A 23,532-nucleotide genomic window follows, 5' to 3' on the forward strand; every position below is an offset into this window, starting at 1 on the left:
GAGATGTGCTGTTATGGCTGGCATTTTGCAGTGGTGAATTCTTTTTGCAGGGGAAAAGATCAAATTTTCTGCTTACTGAGTGTCATATTGTAACATCAAGGTGTCTTGAGTAAAGCTGCCTGTTTAGAGTCTTCAGTTCCTTCAGCTGCCTTAAATGAACTCTTGAGTGACAGTCTGAATTGATACAAAAAGCTGTTTAATGTTTGCAGAAGAGTAGGGGCTTAAAAAGAGATGTCTAACATTGAATTAAGAGGCACTAAAAGTTACTAAGTATTCTCTAAGATCCATTGAATTCTATTGATCTTTCCTACTTAAGTAAGAAATGAGTCTGTTCATTAATGAGGGATTGTAGAACAACTCCTCAGCTACTTTATCTTTGTTTCAGAGAAGGCCGTTTACTTAAATAAAAATTTAAAGATGGCTTGTTACAGAATAATTGTTTTATATACATGCTAAGGCTTCCTTCATACTGCTTTTATTCACTTAAGTCTTAATACATGGCCACATCCCCCTAACCTTCTATTTTTTGAAAAAGTACAAGAAATGTTTACATTGGTCTTACAGCATCTTGGGTAAATGCAGCATCAGCTTGTCCCTTTTGGGTGTCAGCTGAACAAAACTTTACCCCAAGAGGACTGCTGGGCATGAGGTGGACAAACGTAGTGGTTTATCTAACACTAGATTTTAAGGCCACATCTAGATCTTACTTTTACTTTAGTCCACAGAAAAAATGTTTCTTTGGTCAGTTAAATCTCTGAATTGGAGAAACCTAAGGCTATTCTTTAATTTTATTAACTGTTTTGGGTAGCTATAGGGTATTTTCAGTAGGCTGCTTATCAAAGACACTTACCCTAACCATCTGTACCGTCAATACTCATCATCTCACTATGTAGTGGTGCAATAAAACTCCACAACACTTCATTTAGTAGTTCTTAGCCCAGTGTTTGTTCAGTGTCATCAACCTGCACAGCAGAAGCCTCTCATACCCCACGTATCCCCATACCTCGCAATTTCATCAAACACGTTTTTATCTGAACATGTAGATGTTGTTGGTTATAGAGAACAGAAGTCTAGCTCTAGAACTAATCTGAAACATGTCAGTAGATACAGAGCAATGGAAGATTTACTGTGAGGGATGGGTTTCATGTCTCAGAAGGTAGATACATGATTACTTTTTGTTCTGGTTTGAGTTTTGTTTTTCTTGTTACTCTTGCCTGAAATAATGCTTGGGTTTGTTGTGAGGCGAGTTGGTGTTTGTTGTTTTTTACTTCCCAGTATATTTTCTAGGAAATAGTATAATTTTATCTGTTGAGGAATTTCTATTCATTTCTGGCTATGTCTAAAGTTTAGAGTGCCGTTTGTTCTTTTTCAGGTGTCATTCCTTAGACAACCAAAGAGGGTTTTGTTGAGTGAGACTGGGTGGTGCATGTGTGACAAACGCCTTAGAGGCATTTTTACAGGCTGTGGAAATCCACAGTTCAAACCTAATAATGGGGAAAAGCCAGTGTGGCAGTGTTGCTTTTACTGTTTCTGTTTGCAAATTCCTTGGAAATAGTTTACTGTTACTTTGTAAACAAGAGAAAATGATCTATAAAATTCCATGGTGGTATCTTGCAAAGGAGAATATTGTATTAGTTCCAGTCTAGTCTGTTTCTGTATTGGTGTGCACCCCGTGTATGACCCAAGGAAGTGTGGGGAGGAGAAAGGCATAGTGTATTTCAGAGAAAAAACTGAAAAGTGGTTTGTTTTTTTTTTTTTGTTTAATTATTTGGTTGGGTTTGGGGTTTTTTGAGTGTGTGTGTATGTGTGTTTGTGTAAGGAGTTTTATGTTGTCCTAGGGAGACTTTGCCTAGCTGAGAAAATCAGAGCAAAGGAGCAGATTTTCTTCTGGAGAAGGATTTACACTCATAATTTTTTTGGGAGGTTTGTTTCTCTTATCTTGTGAGCATGAGAAGTACTTATGCTTTTACATCTGCTTATGCAAAAGCAGGTGTGGATAAAAGTGTTTGTAAGGCACTATGGGAAATAGGGAATCAGAGCTGTGTTTGAAGGATATGTTCATGTTTGGGTGCTTTGTCTTTTGCGTATAAAGGTAAATGCATGTTCATTTGGATATAAACTCAGAAATGAAAAAGGGAGTGTTGAGAACATCTAAGAGAGCTATAGTGCTCTACTGTTTGTACAGTGACCTTTGAACTAGGAGTAGAAATACCAATCTTGTGAGTATTCCTGAGAGCTCATTCATTCGGAATGGGCAAGTAGGTATGCACAGTTCCATTTGGTGATCCTAGGTGTATTATGATCAATGCCTGGTAGGTTTTACTTCCATCAGAGATAGTACTCCCTGCAGAAACTCTGTAGGCTATGTTGTTTAAGTTGTTTACATTGAGCATGGATGTGTCGGCATATTTCAGAATTGTACGCTGCAGTGGCTTTTTATTTATAACTTTAAACACTTTTTTTTTTTTTCTTTTGACCTTCAGCTAAAGGTGCTGCTTATTGAACTAACAGCAAAAATGTGCAGATTGAGTACAAATGCACATGAAGTAGAGCGGGGAGGAAAACCATGAGATGTTAAATACAGACTTGTTTTATTTTGCTGTGTAGGATGTGTGGTATTAAAGTGATTCCTTTTGAGGGAGAGCGGACGGGAGGGCAATGACACAAAAGCAGCAGCCCTGGGAAGGAGCTGTCCTGGTAACTGAGGATCTAAGGCCAAATAGGTTCTGCCTATTCCTTCTGTAAGGGAATGAGTTAGCATGTGATATCCTTTGCCATTCACAAAATGGTAATTTACTGAGCTGCTTACACAACCCTTGGGATCAGACTAACTATATGGCCAGCTCCCTTATGCACGAGATTCATGCTTTGAGGAAAGAGAGTTAGGATCTCGTTCTGTAAACCTTTTTTTCATAGTTGAAGCACTGAGCTTTGTGCTACTGTGTAGTGACCTACATTCTGCAGAGTTCTCATGTGCCAAAGGTGTGGTATGGTTTTATTGTCCCTAGTGTTTAGGATCTTGGTAAGACTCACTTGTACTTCTTTCTGTCTTCTTTTTTCCCTGTTTCTGCATGGCAGGTGAGTTTCTTGCCAAGAAAGGTTTTGGTTTATCTTTTTTTTTTTCCTCCTCTCTAGGTCCACCAGGGTCAGAAGTGCACACAGTACTTCTGGAAGATTCATTACCTTAATCCACAAGCTGATAATGTAACCTTTTAACTAATAGGCACAACCTATTTAATTAATAAACAGTTATGATAACGTTAGTTCAAGTTCAGGCTTAGTTTAAACAGGCTCTTCATCTGAGTAAAGGATAATGGTGTATTAGTCCAGTTGTTCCCTTTGGATAATTTTTATTTGAACCAGGTACATTAAGCAAAGAAATCATTAAACACGTGCAGTTGATATGGTGGACAGCCTGGAAGGTTAGCCAGCTCTTCAGAATCTTAGTCCAGTGGAATAAAAATGGAAGTAACTCAATATTGCCTGCTGTTTTGCATGTCCAGTCAAGTGTGTTACATTGTGTATTACTGCTGAGCTCATCCTGCTTTTGAGCTCTTAAAACTTCCACAATATGTGGTGAGCAGTTTTCCTTCTTCTCTTAACTAATATGGATACTTGTGGTAAACTGACTGCTGCTTCCTCAGTGAAAGCTCATCTTTGTCATACCAAGAGACCTGCAAGCAACTACCTCCATATGTCCTGCATAGAGCACCTGTTCTCAGAGTTCTGCTGTTGTGTTCAGGCTTTGTAAATACATTGTTCAGCAGTTCTGCTGCTGTTAGTGCAGCAAGCACTGATAGATCAATGTGTGCTGAATGATTAAAAGGACAGAGACACAGCAGAACCCCAGTTAAAAAAGGAAAAATTCGTATGTGATCTGTATCTTGACTTCGTGCTCATTATCAATGGCCTTTTAAGAATTTTATTGTCAGTGTTTTTCCTTCAAATGTTACCTTTGAATGTTGTAAACTGTTCATACTCACTAGTACTTTGTAACTGAAGTCTGTAATTGGAAGAAGAGTTTATAACTGGGTGTTTTTATGTTGGAAACTCTTCAAGACTGAAATCCTTTTTGCTTGTACAAAATCACAGGATATTTTTATCAAGACTGGGCTCCTTGGCAGAGTGACAGTAGATTCAGTATTTAATTGCAGTTTCTCATTGATTCTTAAACCTGTTTCAATAGCACTTGCTTTATTAGTTTGCTTTCCACTTTGAACTTTGGAGTTTGAGGAAAGTGGACCACTTCCTATTGTAACATAAAACATGTTTTGTTGCCATGTTTTCAAGATGGAGTTCCCCCTTTTTCTAAATTTCTGTTCATTTGTTGAAGTGGTGGGTATTTTTTGACCTTATAAAATGTAAGGAGCCAAAATATTTGGGAGATGTGCAGAAGGCCGCAGAAGAGCTATTTCAGAAGCCTATTCTGATTCTCTACCCATTGTAAGATGCTGATATGTATCTGAAGTCTAACATTTCTCCTGGTAATGTTTTGCAACTGCTCATAAGAGCAGTCTTAGTTTGGTAGGTTGTTTTTTTTTAAATTCCTGTGTATACACAATAGCCTGTAGTAAATACTATGTGCATGTGTGTGCAGGGAATATGGTTTTAATCTAATTTTTACAATTCACGGCAAGTGCACTTTTGGGCCATTTTCCCTAATAGGGCAGAGACAGCTGTTTCTTCTGTGTTTGGTAATATAATGCAAAAAAGCATATGTGCAAATACTGTTACTAAAAATATTTCCTTAAATATTTCTAAGACCTGACAGTTTTTATAATTTCTAGATTTTTTGATCACTAATACAAGTGCTAGCATGAAACTAATGTTAGTTTTCTAACTCTCATTCTCTCTGAATGAGAAGCTTTCCCAAAGCACTCGTCTCTTCTTAAATATGGATGAAAATGGCATGACTCGCAGGGGCACCTTTCAACATTCAGGTCTATTCTAGCCAGTATTTAAGTAGGCAGGAGTCGATTTGGACCTTTCTAGAAAGCGTGATACAGCTAAACAAAGGACAGGGTTACTTTGTTGTAAGTTTTTTAGCTTTTTAATTTTTGTTTAAGTAGTGAAAAACTCCAAAGAGAAATTCTGGTAGGTCATGCCCTTTTACCTAAAATAATGAAGGCTTTTATTTTCAGCACTGATAGGAAATGTGTCTGAAGTGTATATCACAAATATGATTGTTTGAATTCTTTTGAAATTTGGGCTTTGTCAAAAAAAGTGAACGTGAAATTTTTGGTTATGTTGTCAGTCGTTACATCACTTACAAACAGAACAAATTAAAATCATATTGGCTGGAAAAATTATCAATAAAAGTGCTTGAAATTGAGCCAGTTGAAAAAGTGACTAGATGTTAAGGAAAGGTTCGGCCATTTGTAGAGTTTGCTAATCCTTGTGGCACATTATGCTGCTCTTCAAAATTGACAGGGCCAAGGATTATTCGAACTGTAGTGGAGTACTCATTTAGAAATCCAAAAACCATTTCCAAAGCACACAAAGATGATCTGTAGTGAAGGAATTGCTGAATGATTTGATGTCTTATTACCAAAGCAGAGAGATTTAGCCTATTGGTTTGAAGTGGTTTCTACGTGAATTAGAGAAATATGGAGTTGGAAGGTCATGCAAAACTGCTTGTCTCTTTTGAGCATTGAATAATTGCAGACAGGAAAATAAAGGCAGGATTATTTTATTTAAGAAGATTGAAATATAGAGATCTGGAAATAACATTTTATGCAATAACTAGTTTGTTTGGTATTTTTCTGGCATTGTAAGGTTTAGGAGTTCTGAGAGACAATGTTTTGGAATTATTCTTGACACATACACAGTATGTCACTGGGTGAAGTCAGACCTTGATCCTAGACTTAGAAAAAGTTACAGATCTGTTAGCTGACATAGAAAATACTTGGGTTGTAAAATTGTTGAAAACTTGTTTTCGAGATAATGTAGAAAAAGGGTGGGCTAAAGGCCCATTTCTGATAGCAGTGCTTCTAGTAGTGTTTCTTACTATGGTAGCAGTACATAATCGAGCTATTATATTTGTTTTAAGAGGAAAAAAATCTGATGGAAAGCATTAGGTTATCTACTTAGAGAACACATCTTTGTAAGATAGATTTTGGAAATGTTGCTGCTTCTGTTTTGGGGTTCTGCTTGTGGCATGGTGGATGAAGAGGAGAATGTTCTTCCCTGCAGGTACTTATCTTCCTTCTGCAGAAGCTGCTAACTTGGAAATACATGTTGTAGTGCACAGTCTCTGAATCCTTTGGGTGAATGGTATTTGATGCTTTGTGTCATCACACTGAGAAATAAGGTGCTTACAGGTTAATTGGGATCGTTTTTGTTTCTGCAGCTGTGGCTCTACAGCTCCTTAAAGTTGCATTGGAATTTTGCCTTTTCATCTATAAAATCAAATTTTCTGTGCATTCAGAAATAGATTATGACATTATAATGGTTCTGTTAAAAATGTCACCTTAAAATGTTAGGAGCATAGAGCTGCAGAAATTTTCAGAGGTAGCTTTTATAGCAAGGAGGAAGAGGACTCTGAAATGTGGAACAGTGAGAAATGTAGTGAAGGCATGAATATTATAGAGGGGCTGAATAGTCTTACTTCTCTCTCGTCTGGTACAAGATACATGTTTTAACTTTGTAGCGTAAGTCGATGGTAATTTGTTCTTTGAACTCCATTAGAATGTGAGCCGGATAGACTATTTTCAAGGCTAGCAATTGTTGCATTGTAGAGGTCTCAAACCCTTTTTGAGGAGGAGTCTTGGAAGTATATGTTCAGATAAAAATATTATATTAATAAATCTTAATTTAGTGTTTAGTTTGGTAGAATAAGAATTTATCACTCGTTCAAATATGGTTACGTATTCTAAGAACTGTCAAGAAAACTTTTGAACCAAGAATGCTGATGTAATAAATTGAAATACCTTAGGCATGTTGGAGTAGGTGAAGACTTTACATCTGTGACTGGAGCATGTGGGAGGATTTGGTAAGAGTTTAGGTTCTGGACAAAAGAAAGAAGGGTGTGTTTGGAAGAGGAATTACTGAAGAACTTAAGGAGTGGCCCTATTAACTCAAATGAATTGAGGCTATGTGGTAAATAAATGCAGATTGATTAGCAGTTGTAATTGCACAGGCAGCTGATAAATTGCTGCAGTTGCATTTTGCATACTTGCCTCTTAAGGCACCGGTCATGCTAAACTAAATGGCATCATATATAAAATGTACTTCAGTTTTTGGTTAACTGTAACAATCACTAACTTCAGAGAGATTTCATAGAAATCTCATAGTGTGAGTTAAAATAAGGAGTTTTAAAGATTGTGTAATTTTTGTGATAGGTAATTTTGAAGAGGTAGTTGGTATTATTGATCATTGTAACCACTGTATATTTGAGAAGGAGAGGCAGACACTGACATCTCATCTGGCTTGCTTAATGAATTCAAGGTGTTATTTTTTATAAGAATGAAGTTGCCCAAATGTGTTTTACACTGGGATTGTGATGCTGGAAAAGTCTAACCACCACCATAGCCTCCACTTAATTGCTGGTCTGCCCTAGCATATCTAGGATTTCAGGTGACTGTTTTTTGGTGCGGGTCTTTGCAGGCATGGAAATGTTGCATATGTGTTTGTTTCATGACTTTCATCAGTTTAGTCAGGTAAACTGAAATCTACACTCTCTTGTGTCTTGCGTTTCTACACCCCTTCCAACCTAAAACCACTACTCAAACAAGATTTCATGTATGCTCAATAAGATTGACCCTGGAGTCTATAATTATCCTTGTCTAGATAACAATCAAACTAGGTGTTTAATCCTATTGGAGGCTGTTTAGATCGCACATTTAGTGTGCAGGGTGTGTTCGATTGAGTTGATGAATGAAATACATAAAATTTTTTAAAGTTGGTAGCTTGATAATCCGGTAAGCAATGGCTGTGAATTTGGACCTATAGAATGAAATCATGAAGTGCTGTAGGGCTTGGTTTGCAAGAGTTTTCAACGTCTGCTTCTATCAGCTTTGATTAATCTTATAGCTGAATACAGTATTTGGATGTCTGGGAAAACCAGTCCCTGTGTTTGGGTGGTTTTGGTTTGGTTTGGTTTGGTTTGGGTTTTTTTTTTTCCATTTGCTGTATCAGAAGAAGCTGAAGGGCTTATTGGGTAGATAACATCCTTAATTTTTTTCTGAGCTCAGACACATGGACAAACTTGTTTGCAAAGTTACAGAGTCAAGCCTTCTTCATATAGAAAACATTTTCATTGTCTCACTGTTTTATACATCATTTGTTGGTTGTAACCATAGGAATGTCAATCTTAGCATTGCTACATGCAGGAGCAAAGAAAGGGTAATCGTTTCTACTTCAAACTTCTTTTCGAAACTAAGGTGAAGTGGATCAACGTTTGCCTGCTGGCAAGAGTGCTACTGGAGGTCATGCAGTTATTAAAAATCACATTCTTTTACAGATAATAAGGTTTTTTCTTAGAAAAGGAATGTTTTTTGTTTCTTACCCATATTCACTTACACTTAACTAAGGTTGGGAACCCCCATTTCATAAGTTGGTCCTTAGTTTTTTTCGTATCCTCCGTTTCTCCTAAATGAGAAATCTTGCCATGAATTTGATCTGTCAACCTTTATATTTCTCTTATATTTCCCATTTATAACTAAATTAACTGATGAGTTTAAGCATGGTTGTAGTTCAGAAATCACGATATTGTCAATCAGTCTACTCTCGGGTGGGCAACTCTTGATGTTTTGTGGATACCTACATGCGTGGGAGTGCATGAGCTCTCAGTGTGTCTCACTCTTGTAAAAAGAAAATGCTGAGTTGTAGAGCTTTGTTTTGTGTATTAGTGGTTGGTAAAAAGGGGGTTTTCCTTTTCTGAAATGTCCACTAAAATGCAAAACATTCCAGTTATTTCAAAGTGATTGAGTTATTAAAGCAAGAGTTTGGCAAATGGCAAGCACAGTTTTGTTTGTGAGGAAATAGCTGTGAAATGTGTTGACATACAAAATTCTGATTTAACCTAAATGCAGAGTTAGGGCAAAGGTTAATAGATGTCTCTTTGTTATTTGTCTTATTATGGACCTTGTTTTTATCTTAACTATTACAGTGTCGTCGTAAAGCTACAATGTTGGTATACCTGTTCAGTATTTTCAGACCCTAGAGTGAATTATTTTTTTTCTTTTCTTTTCTTTTGACAGTCAAGGATCCCTTCAGTGAAGAACTCCAAAAAATACAAGTAAGTAAAACCACTTAACACTGAGATTTTAATCTGTCACGTGATTGTAAAAACAATATAGATCTGTTCAGAAGCATGTGGTTTTAGTATAACTTGCAGGAAATAAATGCACTTCTTGTAACTGATGTTTTAATTTCTTTCTCGTCTTGGGCAATATAATAGGATTACAAGATTTGGCTGTGGCATGCTGGTTGCTTCATATACAATGAAAATAGTAAATAAACTATTTTTACAACATTGTATGTTTTTACAACATTGTGTTGTAAAAAGAAAAGTGTTGTAGATTTTGAGACTAAATTTAACAGTTTTTCACTTATTGTTGCCATTTGACTTCTCAACCTTGAAAGCACAGCTGGTAAGAGATGATTGACATGAAACCCCACGATCTTACTTAGTGCTATAGAACAGCAAGGGTTAAAGTCCTTCAAAATGGATTTAAAAATTTGTCTTTTTCACTTTGATTCCATTCTGTTACTTGTTCCTATATTCACTTTTTGTCTGAAGTATCAGGCAAACCATTTTTGAGATGTCACCATTGAAGCTATCTGTATTATTCTTAGTTGTGCAGCATGCGTTCAGGTGGTTCTATCTTCTGACTTGAATTGTAAACATAGTGATCTGCTTTTGTTAGGCATATATAAGCAAGTATTGCAAGATAATTGTGGAGGATTTGAGGGGGTATGTTTTGATTTACTGTCTGGCATTTGGTTTTTTTTGTTTGATGGGTTTTTGTGTCTAGGATTGAACTCTCCGAAAGTGAATAATTGCACATTAAGCAGGTAGCCTTGGCTGGTTTCTTAGATGGAAAATGTTTCTGGATCTCTTGAACAAATTAAATTTCTTGAGGCAGATTCTGGGGATTCTTTCAAAATGACTTTACTAGTGCAGAGAGAATGCATTTTGTGCACTGGACTCAGCCTGAGAACCTGTTCTATATGTTACTTTCTCCTGTTCTTACTGCACTGTTCCATAGTAATCCTATTGCATGCTTGATGGTTTTTTAGCTACAAAGATTATACTGTTCAGTTCCTTCTTTTATGTGGTCCAACCATTAGTTAGATTAAATTTGTCACAGTAATATTTCTCATGTTCATGTCAATGTAGCTATTAGTGAAGTCATGGGTGCACGTACTGGTAAATATATAGAACATGAAGTACTACTAGTAGTGTGTGTGTGTGTGTGCTGGAGGACTGATTTTCCTCTTCTGCCATTGACAGTGTTTTCTGGCCTGGAAATGAGTTAATAAGGTTGGTTAGTTTCCTGAGGAGTATCAACTACATCAGCTTAATCTCAGTGATGGTTTTGTAGTACCAGAATACGGAGAGGTGATACTGGTAATTGTTGATAATGCTGTTGGGAAATAACTTGTCCATTGTTTGATCAATGAAAGGAGTATTTTGCTTTTTTGGTAGCAGTTTTCTTATGGAAGAAAAATTGGACTATTCACATTTTAAAATTATGTCAATAATGCTGGTGCATCAGGGAATTAAGGCTAATATAGTTAATTTTTTTTTCAAAGTGGAAAATTACTTTTTTGAGTATTTTTTTGAATGAAAGCTCTAGTCTTAGCCATTTGATAAAACTTCAACCTTTCAGAATAGCCTTTATTGTATGTAATTGTATGTGTATGTAATTGCATGTTCTTTGTACATGTTTTGAATAATTCCTTCTAATACAAAATGGTCCTGGTTATATGTAAATAAAATTGCTCAATATCTTGATAAGTTTAAATCCCCTGTAAATAGCAATTATATGACATCTCATATTCATGCTTGTTCTGGGAATTAGGCCTTTTTATATTATGGTATATGCAGGAAGTATCAGCAAGATAGTCCACAGCTTACTGGTGTGCTTTGCTTTGGCTTTTTGTTTGGTGTGGGTGGTTTGTTTGGTTGTTTGTTTTTTAAAATAAAATTACTGTAGTTTGAAGGTAGACAACAAAAATCTTCCTTTGCTCTGAATTTTATGCTGGAATGTGGCCAGATGTTACTTTGGTGTGGCTTGTATAAAATGTCACTGCACATTTATAAAGAATGTAAGTACTTACTTACTTTTATTTTCATGTCGTAGCTATCAAAAAACCACCCCAAACAAAAAAGGCTTTTTTAGAGTAATTTCACCAATCTCTCAGTAGTATCAAAATACTGCTGAGAGTTTTTTGGTTTTAACTGGTGGATCCATCAGAGTGCAATCTGCAATCTAGTTTTGCCTCAGTCAAGATCTGTAAAAACAGTGTAGTGGATACTTGGATTCAAAATCTATTGCCTGTGTTATTGTTGGTGTGTGTGACATTACAGCTTTGTGTAAACCCTTGGTTTTTTCCTCATGGTATATGAAGATTTTGGGGCTAAATGGAAAATAAATACATCTGTAATACTGCTTGTTTTAACTTATTTATGTTTTTCTCATTCTAGGAAAATGAAATAAGTCTCATGATGAAGAGCTTATATGCACTTCATGATAAATTGGCACAAGTAGCAGGTAACACTTAAAAATATTGTGATGTAACGTTATGGCAACAGCTACAAAAAAGCCTGTGCTCAGATAGTGATTTGCAATAACTGGGTCCCTGATAGGCATTTAGAGTTCCATTTTGGGAAACTTGAAATCCTGTTTCTAGTTCACTTACACTGTCTTTTTTCCATCAACCTTTTGTTGCTAATGACATAGGCTTTTGAAAATTGTGACCCTGTGTGGTTTTTGACCCAATGTCTTAATACTTTTAAAATCTGATTTTGTTAAAAGCCTTCAATTAAATTTGCTATATGTGAAGAGGACTGTGTGGGTCTCTTAAAGGTTGTTAATTCACTGTGGTGAAAATCTAAATATTTTGCAACAGTGATAAAATAGTTACTAATAAAGTAAACAGTAGTGGTTGAACAAGATTGCCTTGTTGGACAAAATGTCCAACTTAATCATATGAGTTATATAGTAATGAAAAGTGCTGCATATAGTAATGTGTCAGAGTTGGTGTTTAGTGATAGTATTATTGAATATTCGAAGTAAAAATAGGGTGGATAAAACCAGAGGTTTTATGACTAGAGTCATAAGGAACACAACTTTAAACTGCACGTGTACTTACACATCACAATCAGGAAATGGTGTAGTTAAGGCTGTGATTATAACTTTGGGGTCTGGTGAATGAGAGTTACAGCTCAGTCTGTGTCATGACTGTTAAGCCGTTTTTATCATCCTTGCATATTTAACCCATAATGTGTTCAGGTGGTCTTACTGGTCTTTGTGCCAACTATTTGTTTTGCTTCAGCAAGTTTTACCAAGGTGACTTTACCATTATTATCAGGTGCTACAGACATTTTGCAAACATGAAAAAATGTGGAAACAGCTCTGTGTCAGATATGAAGCCGACAATGTAATATGTCAAGACTGTATAGGGAATGTGTGAGAAATTTGAGCAGCTCTGTAATACCCTTTAAATTGCGACAATAATCTGTCTTCCTGCAGAAACATTTTGTTTCCACAGCATTTACAGTGTTTCCTGTGAATAAAATAGGTATTTGGACAAACCCCACACATTTTGGTTTGCTTACATCAGAGAATCATAGCCTGGGTCAGGTTGGAAGGAATCACAGTAGGTCATCTGGGCCAACTTCTCTGCTCAAGCAGCGTCATCCCAGAGCACATGGCGTAGGATTGCATCCAAACAGTTCTTGAACATCTCTAGCAAGGGGGATTCCACATGCATTCTGGACAAATCTATTCCAGGACTCAGTCACCCACACAGTAAAGAAGCTCTTCCTCATGTTCAGGTGGAACTTCCTGTGCTTCAGTCTCTGCCCACCGCTTCTTGTCTTATTGCTGGGTACCACCAAGAAGAGCCTGGATCCATCCTCTTAACATTCTCCCTTCAGATAATTACAGATGTTGATAGGGTCCCCTCTCAGTTGTCTCTTCTTGGGCTGGGCAGGTCCAGCTCCCTCAGTCGCCCTCATAAGAGAGATGCTCCAAGTCTCTTAATCATCTTTGTCTTCTGACATAGACTGTACTATAGCTGAGCATTTGAGGTGATTGTTGCTTTTCCTTGCTTAGATCATTGTCATGCTTCTTCCCTCTGTCTTTTGACAGTTTGCTTTTTGTTCAGTGTGTCATCTGGTCCTCCAGGGGCCATACACTAAACAATGTACTTGCATGGATAAAAAGGTTTGGCACATAATTCCTACACCTGTGAAAAGGAAGGGAGTTTTCTTTATTAGCTGGGGCTTACTTCAGTGCACATAGATGCATATAAATCTTTACCTGTCTGCCTTATGAGGAAGAATTTGTATGCTCCAAGACAGCTACTTCCTTCACCAGGTCTCAAAGATGCATTATTCTCTATTAGTCTATTTCTGCCCAGAAGGATCTTCAAAAGCTTTCTTTCGAAAAGGATAACTGTCCTTTCTGGTTAGGTGGTACTCCAGACTGGAGCTGTCATGTGGGATTACCTGGTTGCTCAGCACAGTAGCTTTCATACAGTTTGAATAAGGACCTAATCCATCTCTACTTAGACAGAAATTCTCCTCAATGCCAAGTTTCCTAAGACACTAGAGGAAGATGTCTGCCATCCATTTTTGAATACCTTATTGATGTAGACCTGGCACAATATCTGGAAGCAGTTTAAAAGGCATAAAACAGAGGAAGCTGCAAGGGAGGTGCAGGATTTAAGAGTGTTGATCTTCTGCACAGTGTACCACTTCAAAGGAGAAGTTAAGGAATATAGATTTACTCAAAGTGGTGCCTTTCAGGTCTCTCTGTCACATACTTGGAAAAGTTTCTCTCATTTCATACTTGGCTATGAATCATTTGTTCATGTTATAACTATTAATATTAAAATCAGGCTGGAAACTTGAAGTAGTCTGTTCTGTTAAGCTTTATTCCACATCTTAACTACCATCAAGATGGCCCCCTCAAAATTTAGTTTCTAGCTCTGTTTCATAAAACAGACATTATTTTTACTGATCTAGTTTCTTACCTTGCCGACTTCAAATGGAGAGCGAGTGATGGGGCTTTTATTTTAGAAGGTAGAACATGAAGGTTTTTTTGAGGAAGAAAATGTCAGAGTAACAGTTTGTTAATTTTGACTTAATATACCATGTTCCAGCTGTAGATACCTATTCTGAACTGTGGTGCTCCAATACGATGTCAAATTACTTAATTATCCAATATAAAAATAGTTGCCTTCAATGCATCACTGTTCTCTGAATTACTAGTCTGATAAACCTAGAGTGAGTAATTTTTGTCTCACAGGAAACTCAGAACTGGATGAGCAGATCGTGCTTCTCCCTTGAGCTGAAGTTTGTGTGTCCCGTGTTCTTGTGTTGAATGGTTTAGCCACTCTTCAAAACATCAACTTTTTATAAACAGTATATATTTCAGTACTCAACACTTTCTGCTAAACCAAAATATCTGCTCTTTAAAAATTAGAATTACTTCAGCATATGTTAATTACTGCATATCTTGATCTTTCATGGAGACACTCCAGTAGATCCATTTTCAGTCAGACTTGCAAAATGAATAAATCTAGCCGCTCTATTCACAAGAAGCATGTTACCCATTGCTGTGACCCTTTCTTGTAGATAAAGGATTTCTTAGGTAGCCATTTCTTTGGCCCGGCATTCTTCAGTGCGACAGTCTATCGGATTTAGATGGTTTCCTTCTTTACACAGATCCTTGAGATGCAGGGGGGAATTAGGCTTTCATATGTAATAAGGCTTCCTGATAAATCCATGGCTGGAAGAAAATCTTGGCAAAACACCTGAAGTTACTTAATATTAATTTCAGGTATCAGCTACTGTGTGTGATGGCTGTCACAGGCTCTCTGTTCTGTCACACTCCTTGATCTTTAGTTTTTCAGGTAATCTATACTGTGCTGTTTCCAACCCATGACTGAACAGCTATTTAGCAAGTTCTGGTGTTCTGCAGTATTACTGAACTGTTGAATTTGCCTTTGGGTGATTGGGCATTCTTACTTGCTCTTGGTCTGCTTCTGCTTTTCTTGAGCTTCCCACTTTAGTGTTCTGCTGCAAGTAACCTGAAAACATGAGACTTACTAAACAAATGTCTTGTATACTGCTTGCAGTTCTTATTGGTGGCCATATCATATCAAGCTATAAGCTAGAGATCTGTGCTAAATCTGTGTCTTCCTTGAAATATTAGATTTCCACTGTTTTTACCAAATGAGAAAATTATTTACGGTGTAAAGCAAAGACTTCAAAATTTTGGATATTTCTGTTGCCTGTATATGCTGCCGCTTATAAGTTAAATCCCTAAATGAAAGTCCGTTTTAAATATTCTAGCCTGTGTGGAAAGGAAGATCTGACTTGGTTTCTGTATTAGAATCAGTTGAGACATAAATATTTCTTAAGAACTGAAGCTTTAGTTTCTTTTTGGTAGTATTTCTAGAAGAATTAGACTTCTTAATTGGCTTGCCCAAATACACTAACATAAGCTAAAGTGTAGTTTTGTGATCCTTGCTGTGATGTGCTACTTTTTGCCTCCCTACAAAATCAAATGGAAAGATTCTTTGGTTGCTCTTGAAATCAGAGGTCGGTGTCCAAAGAAGGTTTAAGCTCAAAGGTCCATGCTTTCTGTAAGCTCACAGCAGACATTGTAACAGAGGGGCAGTTTTTACAAGGTGCTCAGATGTATCTTGCAGCAGACTTGTGTGAATTTTTTTTGCCTGTGCTTCAGTTTTATTCCTGAATATAGGGCCTCAAATGGAACAGTTGGGAAACATTTTTGGCTCAGACTATGGAAAGTAGGTTTCCAGGCCAAGTGGTTAATGATTGCACCAAAGTTATTCAAAGTAAGCCTTCATTTGCAGAACTATTAGCTAACGCAGTGACTGAAATGGCATATAGGAATATCCTGCTGTTGCAGTAAAACAGAAGGTTGTCTGACTTGTGAAATGCCTAACTTTCTGCAAGCTTTCAAATTCATGAGTTTCTCAGAGGAAAGCTGTTAAATGGTTCTCAGCAAAAGATGTGTTGGAACGAGAAACTGTGTCTCCAATAGCTTTTTGTACAAGACTGAAACTCCATAACTCTGATTAGCTTACTTTTTTTGAGCTGGGAGACAAGATGAAAGTGATTTTTATTCTTCCCTCCCCTGCCCCAGTATTGCTTGAGGGAAATTTGAACTGCTGGGCCTTAGACATTGTCAGAGTCCAGGTAGCTAAGGTGTTTTTAATTGTTAAACTTGTTCAGAGGGAATACAGTTTGAAAAAAATTTCAGCAGCAGGACTGAGAGGAAACTGTCTTCTGGTTTCTGAAGATGAGACCAGAAGCTGTTAAGTCAGTGTGCTGGCTGGGTGCTGCATAAATGTAATTCTTGGAAGAAAGCAAATAAGATTAGCATTTAAAACTACTAAAGTAATTCAGTAGTCCCCTACCTAAGGGAGCTTTTGTCCTGTTGTAAAAGGTAGTGTTGTGTTCTCAAAAGGTGGAAAATCCAACATGAACCTTGAAACTTGTTTTTAAGAATTCATATTTTTCACGATCTGTCTCCTGCTTGTGTGTTTGGTTTGCTTTCTCTGTGTTTGCTTAATCTGTGTATTAACCTCACCCTTTTTTCATTTATTTCTTAATAGGGCTTTTTTGCTTATCTAGATAATTAAAAAAAACCCCAAAGAAAAGCTTCTTAGCAGAAGGGTCTCATCCCCCTTCTCTCACTAGCTGTTTTGTCCAAAGTATGACTGACAAGCTTTCTCTGTATTAAAAAGACCCTAGAAAGACTTCAGGTCTTACCAAACAAGAGAAGAGGCTTAAATGTAGGAATACCTGTCAGACTTGCTCATATCATGCAACTTAATATCAGATGTAAATTGTCCATATGGCTTTTATAGAGATGTTTTGGGTTTGTTGTATTTATTCCATCAGTTCTAGATTGAAAACAATATGTTTACACCAGAGACTGTATGAGTATGATGTATAGTTATTCCAAGTCTGCTGATCATGAAACATGAAATCACTGATGATTACACATGTAATTACAGGCTGTACAGTTTATGCTGTACAAAACCCAAGTCTGCCTAAATTATACACAAGAAAAGCCCATAGCTCCAATACAGGTGCTGAGTTCTAAAATTAGTGGGTTTTTATGAAAGTGGTTTCCATTTTCGGCAGTGATCTGTCTAGTTTTGCTATTACAGTAGACTCAGGCACTTTGAAAGTCTTAGACATTGCATGCTAATTTTCAAGTGAAACAACTTGTAAAGTTTTCTGTTCAACCCTTGATTGAAAATACATGCATGCACCCAGGCTTAGTTCCAGTAGCATTTCTAGGCCAGTTAGCATATGAGCACTCTTAAAAATACTGTTCCTATTTCTCTATATCCCAACAGTAACAGCATCCCTGTTACGCTAATGCGCCTGCAAGGCCAAATTCTCTTAAATCTGTTGAAGTGTACAGAACAAAACTTCAGCAGTCTGAGAAGGACTTTGGCTTCATAGGAATGCACATTTTTTTGGGACTCCAAATGAATCAGACATGAAGGTGCTTCTCCATAACTTGCTAGTGTTTCCTAACTTTTGCTTACATTGCCTTGAATGTTTCTGTTTGTGTAGGGAACTAATACTTGAAATTGCTCTTTTGAAAGTATATTCCAATATAAGTGAAGGTCTGTGTTTTACAGAAGCATAAGTATCTTAAATTTTCTTAGCCTTGCTATAGCTTGGGGAATAGTACAACTTGGCATAGATTCAAGAAGGTAAGGCACGCATAACACTGAGCTAGTGAAAGACTGGGTTTGTTGTTTCCTATTTTATTGTTTTGGCACTGTAAAAGCATAGTTACTGATGCCAAGATTTAGGGGTTTTTTAAATGAAATATCAGGAGAAAAAAAGTGACTTGCCACTGCTGACAGTTCTTCAGAAATGATGACCTAGTGAGAGGTGAGAAACTGGTTTTAGGCCTTTTAGTTTTCTGTATGGCTTTGTGTTGATATGACTGTCACTACTTTCACTGCTTTTTTTTATTGTTGCATGAACCATGTACCTCTAGTTTAGCAGAGAAAACCAGGGAGATGATGGTACATTGCTCTGAGGACTGATTATGCATATAAACACCTTATTTCCTGGCTACTTCTACACACTTTCCAAAACCATTAGGAGATGCTAAAAGCACCCATTTCAAGCCATAGTGGGATTTTGTGCATGTTCAGGTAAACAGTGAGTTACCACAATAACTTCAATTAGGCCAATCTAAAATGCAGTAACTTCGTAGTGCCTGAAATACTATGGATGTGTTGCAACTGGAACTTGGTCTCTATAAAACAGGTTTCAGAGTTAAAGGAAAATACCTGGAAGCTGAGTCAGGGTACAGTAACTTTGATGGTAATGTCCTTCTGATACGTCTCAGCGCTACCTATTGTTCCGCTTTTGTTGTAAATACTGAAATACACTTTCTGAGCAGTATATGAGATTGTATTGCTGTGATTTGTACATATTCTTAGCTCTGAAAATCATTAGGGTTTTTAAACTTCTTTTGAAGGAGAAATTCATGCAGAGATTTTTTCCATATTTTTAGTGGAACCTATGAGAATAACTGTACTGCTATTGCTGCTTGTGTCAATTTTGTTAACCATAAGCTGGTGTTTAGGTGGTTTTATTTTATATAATACAGTAATAAATAGATGAAAATAAAAGTTTTCATTTTACCAGGGGAACATGAATGTGGCAGCTCTATTCAAAGAAACCTTTCCGTCCAGGAGGCAGCTGCATATTTAAAAGTAAGCAAATGAGTTATTTTTCATTGATTGTATAGAAGATTTGTGTAAGTTACAATTTGTAAGGCCTGTTTTCATGTCTAGTGTATTGACTAAAATTTGACTTAGAACTGAACATTATTTGGAAATGATTGGAACTGATGACTTTAATACATGCTACATATGATTTTTATTTGGGGATGTGGTGAGCATTTGGGGAGAGGGAGGGTAAAAGAAACATTTACAATACAAATTTCAATGAAAGCATAGCAGTGCTTCAATGACATGCAGGGCTTTTTTTCTCTTTCATTAAAACACCAGGAGGTGATTTGGATTGATGGAAATAGTTGACCAACATGAAAATTATAAGTTTATAAACCTCAGATATCTAGAAGTTTCTCCAGAAGTCACTGTGTTGGTTTTTGAGACTTAGTAGAAAAGGATACTGTTTTCCTTTCTTTGTGGAGAAAGGTTGATGTGTAGATCTGTGCAAGCAGCCTGACAGGCAGCAGCTGTTTGGAGAGGCTATTCATTGATGCTTTAAATAGAAATGGTCAAAAAAAGGCCTTTTTGTTAATTTGATCGCTGTGCAGTATTATGAAATCCCACTCTCTGTCATTCCCCTGCCTCATTTCCCAAATAAAAAGATGACTCTTGCCTTGTCTTGACAGCTGTAGGGTTTATTTTAGCCCACATTGGTGTACTCTTCAGTGGAAAACTACTTGAAGCTTTTAAGGGACAGAGTGTAAGATTTCTTTGATTGGATGGGCAGAGTTAAACTGATGTAATTAATATACAAATGTATAGAAATTTTACATTTTGGCAAACTTTTATATAGTAGACAAAAAGGGGCAATTCTTTAGAGCGTCCCAAAGAAGCTGCTAACACTGGTTTATGGTTTGGCAATAATAATGATCTCTATCTGTTAAAACCAGTGCATTGTGGAAAAAGTTAAGGTGATGCCCTAGAGCTGATTGTCTTGCCTATCTGTTATGCTGAAAGAATGACATAACTGTTGACTGTTGCCATAACTGTTCTAGCTCTGCTTGGAAGCTTAATATGAAAATTTGTTGCTTTTTAGGAAGTCTTATTTAACCATACTGTTGCTTTGCAGAATTTGTGTGTTCAGTGATAAAATTTTCAATACTTTGATAAAATGAAGTAAAACCATTACTCTCAAAATAAAACCATTACTGTCTTTTCCTTAGTACTTATGCTTGAATTCTAAGCCAGTGTGAGGTTCAGAGGAAAGATGAAAATAAAACTCTTGGGGAACTAGAATTTCAAATACAACAGTAACTTCCATTTTCACTTTCATCTTTCTGCAATAGAACATGCAAGATGAGCTAAATAGAAAGCCTTAGCTCAGATAGCAGTGAACGTTATCCTATTAGAGTTGATATCAAATAATTTTAAAAAAAAGTCAATGTCTATGTAACAGTGTCAGTACTTGATCTACAAACACTGGATTTTTTTCAGAATATCTGTTAAAACTATATTTACTCAAACTTCTTAAAAAAGAACAGAGCATGGAACTGCTTTTATAGGAGGCATTTCCAGCAGAGTTCGGATCTAGCTGGAGTTTGACTCTTGGAGCAGATTTCCAGTGGTCGCCACCTAGTGGCTGAATTATTTTTTCTTGCTCTGGGTTAGAGTTGTGAATAAAGCGGTGAATGTGGCTTGGCTTTTCAAGTAGTCCTTAGCTTGAGGGATTCTGGTGAGTCTTAGATCTGCTTGCAGTATAAATAGATTTACTTTATGCGGTGAACACCTACTCAAAATCTGAAGAATCAGGAACAAAACAATATAGTTTTGGCTACTAATCTGCAGTATATCAGTTTTATTTTGGCATGATAACTCCCCAGTTATTCATGAAATTACTGATTGATGTTGTATTTTGACAGAATTTAGATCCAGAATATGAAAGTGTACTTAACACATCATTACAATGGATCTTGAATAGTGGGGAAGATGTTGGCATAAAGTAAGTGGTGTTTTATTTCTTAACTTAATTTCATTCTAAGAGAATGTATCCTTTTTCATAAGTATTGTATATTTTTGAATAGATGTCTCAGCAATGACCCTAATGAGATGGATGTCACTAACGTGACAGATGTGAAGTATCTGGAATCCACTAGTCCAAAGATGTCTTTCAGGTGTCGTTTTCGCCGTGCATTTGTTAATGTAACTCACAGATTATCAATATTGCTTTGGGGTAAGTTAACAAAACAGTCAACCTTCTTTGTTGTAACTTGTATTTGTCTAAGTGTATTTGTCTAAGTGCAAGCTTAGAGGAAGTTTTTGTTCAGCCATAAAACCTAGAGTTTCAGTTGGTATTTTGATTAATTTGGGGTTTGATTGGTTCTGTTGCACCACTGTATTTCCACATTGGTTGGTATCATCTGCTTCTGTAGTCAGCTGAACATATTCATTCTTTGGGAAGTCTTTTTCCCTGCCAGAGCAATATCTTGTGGTTTTCAAAAGTTCCATTTTGAACTGATCAGAAAAAGCAAACTGTTCAGTAAGACAATGATAACCTTCATTTTGAGGATATTTCACTCTTGTTCCAGGAACTTTAAAAACTGTTTAAAGGTGATCTGGGATACTGAGCTGTTCTTCAAATAATGAAATGTTTTTCTGGAAGTAACTGCTCTTTCAAGTGGAAGAGTTTGTGTTTCTGTGTTAGAGTATGAAATACAGACAGCAAGTACAGTGTCCTTCACTTGCTTTGGAATATACATTGCATGTTAGGTAGTTCAGTCTACTTCTGAAGTATGCCCTGTAAACTCTGTTAAATAGCCAATGCTCTAATACTGTTTAAAGAGTATTATGTATGTTAATGCAGGTATAGCAATGGTTTGGGGAGTCTTACACTACATGAAATACCGTTGGGCAAAGGAGGAAGAAGAAACAAAGCAGATGTATGATATGGTGGTGAAAATCATAGGTATGACTTGTTCAGTTGTGTCTGATGTATCTGTATCAGCTTTGTATAAGCTCTCAAAGTACTGGCATTAATTCAGTTATGTTTCTTCCTGTTTACTAGTTGTTATGCTGTTAGAGTTCTTGGTCCAGTGTGATCCATGTGTTTTGTTTCTCTTTTTTTTTGGTTCTTTTTGTTTGTTTGTTTTTTTGTTTTGTTTTGTTTTTTAAATACCCCATCCTTTAAACCTAATCAAAGCTTTTGACATAGAGCTTGTAATTTGTGAATTACATCAACATGACTATAAGGCTATTGATACCATCCTTAATGGTTTTTCATAGAAAAAGCAGCTTTTTAATTAATTAATTTGAGCAGAAATTGTATTGCTAAAATAGCATGTATAACTGACCTCTGAAATCCCCTCTTTCTACTTGAAGCCACAGTGTTTGCAGTAGGTTGCGTCTGTAGTTTTTAAGCTCTTAAATTGTTCGATTACTGTCATTTATGGTAGTCACCATAAATACAGAGATGGTAGAGAAATCAAAACTATTCTATTTTAACCGTGTGCCTACCTGTTTTGTCTGCAAATCAAGTTTTGTTGAGGTGGAAGGGAAAACATTTTCTTTTCAAAGATGGCCATCTTTGCTAACACTTAAAAAGTACCAATCTACAGTAACTGTGGGAACTCTCTTCCTTTACTTCAAAGTTATTTGGGATACATAGATACACTGTTTGGTTAATTTGTCTTAAGAATGTTTTGACGAAAACAATGTTTCAAAATGCAAGAAAAACCTAACTACTGAAATTGGGAGGGGTGTTCAGAGTAGCTATTAATTGCCAGAAGTGATGCTTTTCTTCATGTTTGCATGAGCTACATAGTTATCAGTTTGGTTTCTTTTTGTGGTGTCCTCAGATGTTCTAAGAAGCCACAGTGAGGCATGTTCAGAAAATAAAGAGTTGCAGCCTTACATGCCAATTTTACATGTGCGCGATTCTCTAATACCACCTCAGGACAGGTACGTTCTCACTAGAAGTATTGAAAGGAGGGAAAACCAGTAAAAATAAATTGGTCAATTAAATAAATTTCAGATAGAAATAACTTAATTTCTTAATAGATTGCATAGTGTAATATTTTGGAGATTCCTATTGACACAGGTGAGAGGAAAAGCATTGGATTTCTCTTACGTGGTGGGTATCAACTTTGCAGCTTGTTGTAATGCCAATTTTGTAATTCTTGCTTCAATTTTTAAGGAGGAAGATGAATAAAGTCTGGAACAGAGCAGTTGACTTTCTTGCAGCAAATGAGTCTAGAGTTCGTACAGAGACACGAAGAGTAGGTGGTGCCGAGTTCTTGGTTTGGAAGTGGATGCAACCTTCTGCAGCCTGTGACAAAATATTAGTAATACCATCAAAAGTGTGGCAAGGCCAAGGTATTGAAGATATATTTTGCAGATATAATTGTCCTAATTTCTGCATCTGACTTACAAATGGTACTCTGTTGCTTGAACATGAAAGGCTTGTTTTCTCTCATGCATTTAAGGATTGCTATGAACTGTCATTGCTATTTCTTTATTATCTTGTTCTGTGGACTTAATTTTTGGTGCATTGTGTCTGCCTTGTTTTCAAAGGAAATGAGCTTTTCTGTTATAGCTACTGCAGTAATATGCAGT

The 23,532-nt window shown here is 36.6% G+C and overlaps 1 protein-coding gene across 2 annotated transcripts in view; it reads left to right on the forward strand.

The window, feature by feature from the left end:
• LEMD3 (LEM domain containing 3) overlaps positions 1 to 23,532 on the forward strand; it is a 42,358-nt gene that overhangs the window by 8,190 nt on the left and 10,636 nt on the right. For both annotated transcript variants that reach the window (XR_010720797.1, XM_066183193.1), the window contains exons 2-9: positions 9,201 to 9,238; positions 11,654 to 11,720; positions 18,896 to 18,963; positions 20,844 to 20,923; positions 21,006 to 21,154; positions 21,785 to 21,886; positions 22,776 to 22,878; positions 23,114 to 23,292. Coding sequence is in view for 1 of the 2 variants with exons in the window: in XM_066183193.1 (XP_066039290.1) it covers positions 9,201 to 9,238; positions 11,654 to 11,720; positions 18,896 to 18,963; positions 20,844 to 20,923; positions 21,006 to 21,154; positions 21,785 to 21,886; positions 22,776 to 22,878; positions 23,114 to 23,292 (786 nt within the window). In the remaining variant the exon portion in view is untranslated. The remainder of the gene's footprint in view (positions 1 to 9,200; positions 9,239 to 11,653; positions 11,721 to 18,895; positions 18,964 to 20,843; positions 20,924 to 21,005; positions 21,155 to 21,784; positions 21,887 to 22,775; positions 22,879 to 23,113; positions 23,293 to 23,532) is intronic.

The sequence above is a fragment of the Chamaea fasciata genome, unplaced genomic scaffold, assembly GCF_029207755.1.
Source record: "Chamaea fasciata isolate MVZ Bird 193981 ecotype frontalis unplaced genomic scaffold, bChaFas1.0.hap1 SCAF_5, whole genome shotgun sequence".
Classification (NCBI taxonomy): domain Eukaryota; kingdom Metazoa; phylum Chordata; class Aves; order Passeriformes; family Sylviidae; genus Chamaea; species Chamaea fasciata.